A 6,000-nucleotide genomic window follows, 5' to 3' on the forward strand; every position below is an offset into this window, starting at 1 on the left:
AGTTTACGGGGTCATGCCGGACCGTTGTAGAAGCTGACCGGAATCAATGTCGGGACAGTTTACGGGGTCATGCCGGACCGTTGTAGAAGATGACCGGAATCAATGTCGGGACAGTTTACGGGGTCATGCCGGACCGATGTAGAAGCTGACCGGAATCAATGTCGGGACAGTTTACGGGGTCATGCCGGACCGTTGTAGAAGCTTTGATGGTGCACCAAGGGGGCGACTTAGGGAGTGCGCCATGGGGTGGCTTGGGTGGTTCCCATGGTGTATAACCATGCTCACCAGCTTGGGTGGTTCGCATGGTGTGTAACCATGCTCACCATGATATATGTAGAATACCCCCCTCAAACTCAAATAGGTTTGAAGATAGAAACCTATTGGAGGTTGAAACAAAGGGATTGATAAAGTGGAGCGGAACATTTTTTTTTTTTTTTGGGAATAAAAAAATAATAATAATAAGAAGAATAATAAGATAATGGAAAAAGGGATGATGCGCACCAACTGAGATGGATAATAATGAAATATGGATGGAAAAAAAAAGATAGAAAAAATAAAATAAAATAAAAGGAAGGGAGTGGGAACAGGAATCTGGAAAAACTCACCAACGGAGTGTTAAAATAAGGAAATTTCGAGAGAGAAAATGGATGATTTTTTTTTTTTTTAATGGAAAAAGAAAGATAAAATAAAAGAAGGAAAGTGGAGCAACGTGGGTGGGGTGCAAAAGGTGAAGATTGACTCAGTGGCTTCAGAAGAAAAAGAAAAAGAGGTATGGGTTTGTGCAAAAGTTGACATAGTGGGAGCTTTGGGTAAGAGAATATAATAAACATATACATAGAGATATATTAAAATAAAAGAAAGTTGAGTGAAGCATCAGTGCCGATCATGCGCCTGGGGACTTGACCAGTGATGGCCACGACGGGGACGCTGTCGAGCATTGCGTCGGCGAGGCCGCTGACTAGATGGGTGGCGCCAGGGCCGGAGGGGGCGATGCAGACGCCGGGGAGGCCGGAGGCGCGTGCGTAGCCCTCGGCGGCGAAGATGCCGCCTTGCTCGTGGCGGGGGAGGACGTTGCGGATGAGTTGGGAGCGCGGCAGGGCTTGGTGGATCTCCATGGACGTTTCGTTGAGAACCAGGACTGTGATGGTCTCGCGACTGTTGATTTCGTCACAGAGCCTTGTTTGGGTGAGGTAGCTATTGAAGAGAGTGTAGTCTGGGAAGGAAGAGAGGATCTCTGTGATGTTGTGAGCTTTCATGATGGGAATGGTGATGATGAGAGAGAGTGTGAGGATGAGGAAGATGAAGTGTCTTGCGCCCATGGTGTATGCTAGTGCCATGCAGAAACTGAAACAACAACAGGGAGAGAGAGAGATTGACAATGGCCCTCTCTCTATCACCCATGGCAGTGCAGGTGGATCGGTGCAAAGGTGGTGGCTGAGAAGATGAAGCAAAGCCGTGGTCAGTGAGAAGGGAAATAGAGCTATCTGCAGAGAGAGAAATTAGAAAATTTGGGTTTGTCCGGTGGGCGGCCAAGGCGAGATTGCCGCCCGCCGGTGGAACGAAATTACTAAGTTCTTAACCTAGCTCTGATACCATGTTAGAATTAATGTAAAGTGAGAGAAATAGAGAGAATGAATTGTGTATTGAATATGTATTGAATATTGTATAATTACAAATGGTGAGGGGCTCCTTATATAGGAGAGGGACTGAGAGTGGCCGAAGCACTATTATTACATACAGCCGAAAGGCTAACAGCACTAGCACTAAAGTAAGCATAAAGTAAGCATACATTAATATACACTAGCATAAAATATATTAACAATTATTACCAAACTAAATCAAACTAAGCCAGAGTTATATTTTGCATTAGCATTGCCCCTTCTCAGCCAAAATCCTAGCTCCGCCAAACCAAAATAAAAACAATAAAACATCATAACTAACAATGATTATAACCAACACCACAAGTGTCTTAACAAAAACTCATCACAACTAAGCATATGGTACAAATTCAAAATGAGTTGAGGTGTGTATTCTAGAATTTCTCAAAAGTAAAACAATTTCCGAACAAATCCCAATTGTTTGGATACCTTAACCATGACTGGAACATCGATGTCGGGTGCCCGATTTGCGAGCCTTCCAAATGAACCCATGAGACTACTTGTCCTCTGTTACTTTCTCAAATTGAAGTGTTACAAATTGATGAAGAAAATTGGTGGGAATTTGGAGGGAAATGGTGTTGATGATAATTAGATGGTGGTGAAAATGATTCAGATGGTCGCATTTTTATAGAATCAAAGTGTTATAGTGAAGGGGAGAGAGAGACAGAGAGAGAGGGGTTTGTTTTTTTGTCAAGCTCTGTCCTGACCGTGCGTGGTTTGAGTTGCATGGCAATGAGAGGGAGAGAATTGGCGGCGTTTGGTATTGTTTTAGAATTATGGTCAGGGGATGGAGTCACTTTTAAGTTGGTGAGTTTTGAAATTATAATTTAAGTATAAAAAATTTATTTGGTTATGAGTTTTGAAAAGAATTTTAAATTGAGTTTGAATTGATTGATGTGATATATATTATTTGATATAAAAATTTATCACTCATAACCAAATATACAATCTAAAATTCTATTCAAAATTCATAAAAAAATTTCAAAAAATTTTACAAATATTTTTCTTTTGCAACATAAAAATAACAGGTGCATAAAAAAAAAAGCACTGTTTTAGATGACTGGTAGGACGTCCGATGGGATAACCGGTTAGCCTAAATTTTTCTGTCTTAAAAAGAGTTTTCAAAAGTAAATGTGAAATTAATTTTTAAAACACTAAGGGTATGTTTGGTTTGTGTTTTAGAGATAAAAAGTACGAAAAATTGTTTGGTTTGGTTTTTTTCAAAAGATGTTTTGGAAAATTATTTTGAGAGAGAGTTTTGAAAAAAGTGATTGATTTGATGTTTGTGTGAAAGAGATTTGTTTGGAAAACTTGTTTGGTTTACAAGTTTTGAGAAATTTTTTTGAGAAAATTTGTTTGGTTTGATTATTTTTAAAAACTTATTTATAGAGAAAATTTCTCAAAATTTTTTCAGAAATACAAACCAAACGGAACCTAAGGCTTCGTTTGGGAAGTCATGGTTTGGGCTTTTTTGGCTATTTTAGTCACAAAAAACAAAATATGCTATTTTAGTCATAACAAACAAAACATCACATCCAACCCATAATCATTACATTCTTCTCTCACAAAAAAACTCAAAAAAGTCAAAAAGCCAAAAAACCCTTCCCAAACCAAATTTTTAAGCCCAGACTAAAATAGCTAAAAAAATCAAAAAGCCAACTCACTTCCCAAACGGAGGCTAAACAAACAGCACACTCAAAAATGAGTGTTTTGAAAATTTCACCAAATGGAGGTACGACTGTTAAGTCGTGGGCTGCCGGTGATAGGGGGAACAAAACCCAAGGCACTGTATCAGTATGTTTAGTTTGAGTTTTTTAGATTAAAAATTTTTTGAAAATTAAAGTTTTTTAGTTTTCGTATTTTTTATTTTTAGTGAATATTTTTTAAATTTTAAACATTTTTTTTTATTTTTTTAGATGCACCTTACTTAAATGTATCTAAAAAATAAAAATTTGTGAAAAAATATTTTAAAAAATTAATAAATACATAAAAATATAAAAAATTTACTGAATTCTCGTTTTTTTTATATTTTTGGTATTTAGTGAATTTTTAAAAAAAAAAATTCTATAAATTTTTTACTTTTTAGATATATTTATGTTAGGTATGTCTAAAAGATAAAAAAAATTATTTAAAAAATTCAATAAAAATAAAAAAAAATACAAAAAACAAGAAAGTATAATTTTCTAAAAAATATTTTTGAAAAAGAGAAACCAAGCAATTCAACAAATTTTCATCCCTATTTGGTGAAAAATTATTGGTCCAGGACACCACATGGTGGTCCTCCTTAACAATCACAAACTATGATATTCCTTCATATTTCGAATTACTCAACACATAAAATCGTAAATTTCACCTCTTTCACCCATTATAATATCGTTGGGCACCACCTGACAATGCCCCAAACCATCCGGTAACTTCTGTTGTTTGGTTTGGTACAAAATTGAGGTTTCAGAAACAATAATAATTCATCCACACAAATTTTCCATCTGAATGTCCCCAAATGAGACTCTTACTGGCAAGACAATCAAACTCTTACCAGCAATAAACCCATTCGGGTGAAAATTTTGTGTACAAACCTAGGCGCTGTTTAGCCCATTTTCAGAAAAGTTTTTTTTTTTTTCGTATTTTTATGGTTTGAATAAAAAATTTTAATATTTTAAGAATTTTTTTTTTTTTAAATATACCTAACTTGAATACACTTAAAAATATAATATTTATGAAAAAACTCATCAAATATAAAAATTCAGTATATTTTCGTATTCTTTGTATTTATTTATTTTTTTACTTATTTTTTCACAAATATTCTACTTTTTAATATATCTAAGTTAGATGCATTTAGAAAGTAAAAAAATTATTTAAGATATAAAAAAATTAACCCAAAATAAATAAAAAACATGAAAAACACAAAACTCAATTTTTAGAAAATCAATCAAAACCAAACAAAAGATAAATTACAAAATACACTCCTGAGGTTTGTTGAAATACTATTTTGTTCCTATAGTTCTAAAAATTACATTTGGCTTCTTTAAATTTCTAATCAATCATTAAGTCAATTAAAAATTTTAATAACATTAAAAAAAATTAATTAATAGCTTTGATAATTTTATTTTTTCTGTTAACTCTATTAAATGATAAATTTTGAAAAGAGAGTGCTTGTAATTTCTAGAACTATATGAGGTAGATTGTATTCTAAACAAACATTAGAAATTGTATTTGTAATTTATCCAGATTTTACCAAAGCCTACTATGGTTTTTTCTTTTTCATTAAGCCCGAGAAACTATTAAAATAAACCCTTTGGGGATATATTTTCTGAATACCAACACGTGGCATGGTGACGCCGACGTGTCAGCCGAGGTGCCACGTGTCCTGGTTGTGACGCCGAGGTTATCTCGGCGAGGCCGAGGTTATTTCCGAAGATATCAAAATCTGAGATAAATGGATAAAAGATAAGGGACAGGAGTCCTAGAATAAAGAGAAGACTTTGCTAAAGATAAGGATAAAGCTCTTAGGGAGTTTATCTTTATCTCTTGAAGAATCCAAAGTAAGTATTGAATTGGAGTCCATAGAAGTCAAACTTCTAGTGGGACTAGGATTGAGTAAATTATAAAAGAGAGGCACCCCCGTAGATCTAAGGTATGAGTTTTATGCTTTGAGCAGTAATTTTGGCAATTGATTATCTTTGAAAGATATACTGACTTGATCGTCGGAGTGCCCCCGGGTGGAAAAGCCACCGCCAGAGCCTTTTCTTTCTGTTACAGGTTGACTGAAGCCATCTATTCTGCCGGTGCTCTCCAGCTGGTCACTAGACGGGCAGTGTGGTCAGATTTTCACCCACACAAATTGGCGCCATCTGTGGGAACTTAGAAGAATAGATGGCCAGTGACGGAAAGAGGGAAAACATTGGGGGCGACACTCCTGCTAGGAGTGGCAGACCAATTGACCTTGACGTTGAAGGAGACAACCACAGTACAGAAAATCATGACCAGGGCCACGAAAAGAAAGACGTCGGCCAGGAGGGCGACGCTTCGAAGAGGACAGACCAAAGCAAGTATTATAATGAAGATAACCTTCAGGTATGGAGGGATAGGTGCCTACGGAGAGATGAGGAAGTAAAAGACTTGGCAAACAAGCTGGCAGACCTTCAGTTGGTCGTCAACTTCATGATGCAGAACAATGTATGCAGCCACCATACCCGCTGCAAGATACGCCGATGCCAACAATTAATACCCAGAAGGGAGGAAGGAAAGCAATCCCCGAAGCCCCTCAACACACCAGGAGTGGAAGGCACTCTCACCAACCTTCTAGGAAAGTCGAACGAGAGGAGCCGAGGCAAGAAGAGTC

The 6,000-nt window shown here is 36.5% G+C and overlaps 1 protein-coding gene across 10 annotated transcripts in view; it reads right to left on the reverse strand.

Annotated features, from left to right (window-relative positions):
- Positions 1 to 2,389, reverse strand: part of LOC114293405 (aromatic aminotransferase ISS1-like) — a 36,220-nt gene extending 33,831 nt beyond the window's left edge. For all 10 annotated transcript variants that reach the window (XR_014344494.1, XR_014344492.1, XR_014344493.1 and 7 more), the window contains exon 1: positions 2,088 to 2,389. Coding sequence is in view for 7 of the 10 variants with exons in the window: in XM_082894702.1 (XP_082750828.1) it covers positions 2,088 to 2,150 (63 nt within the window). In the remaining 3 variants the exon portion in view is untranslated. The remainder of the gene's footprint in view (positions 1 to 2,087) is intronic.
- Positions 2,390 to 6,000: the final 3,611 nt, after the last annotated feature.

This window comes from Camellia sinensis, chromosome 11, assembly GCF_055761805.1.
Source record: "Camellia sinensis isolate YWXY chromosome 11, ASM5576180v1, whole genome shotgun sequence".
NCBI lineage: Eukaryota > Viridiplantae > Streptophyta > Magnoliopsida > Ericales > Theaceae > Camellia > Camellia sinensis.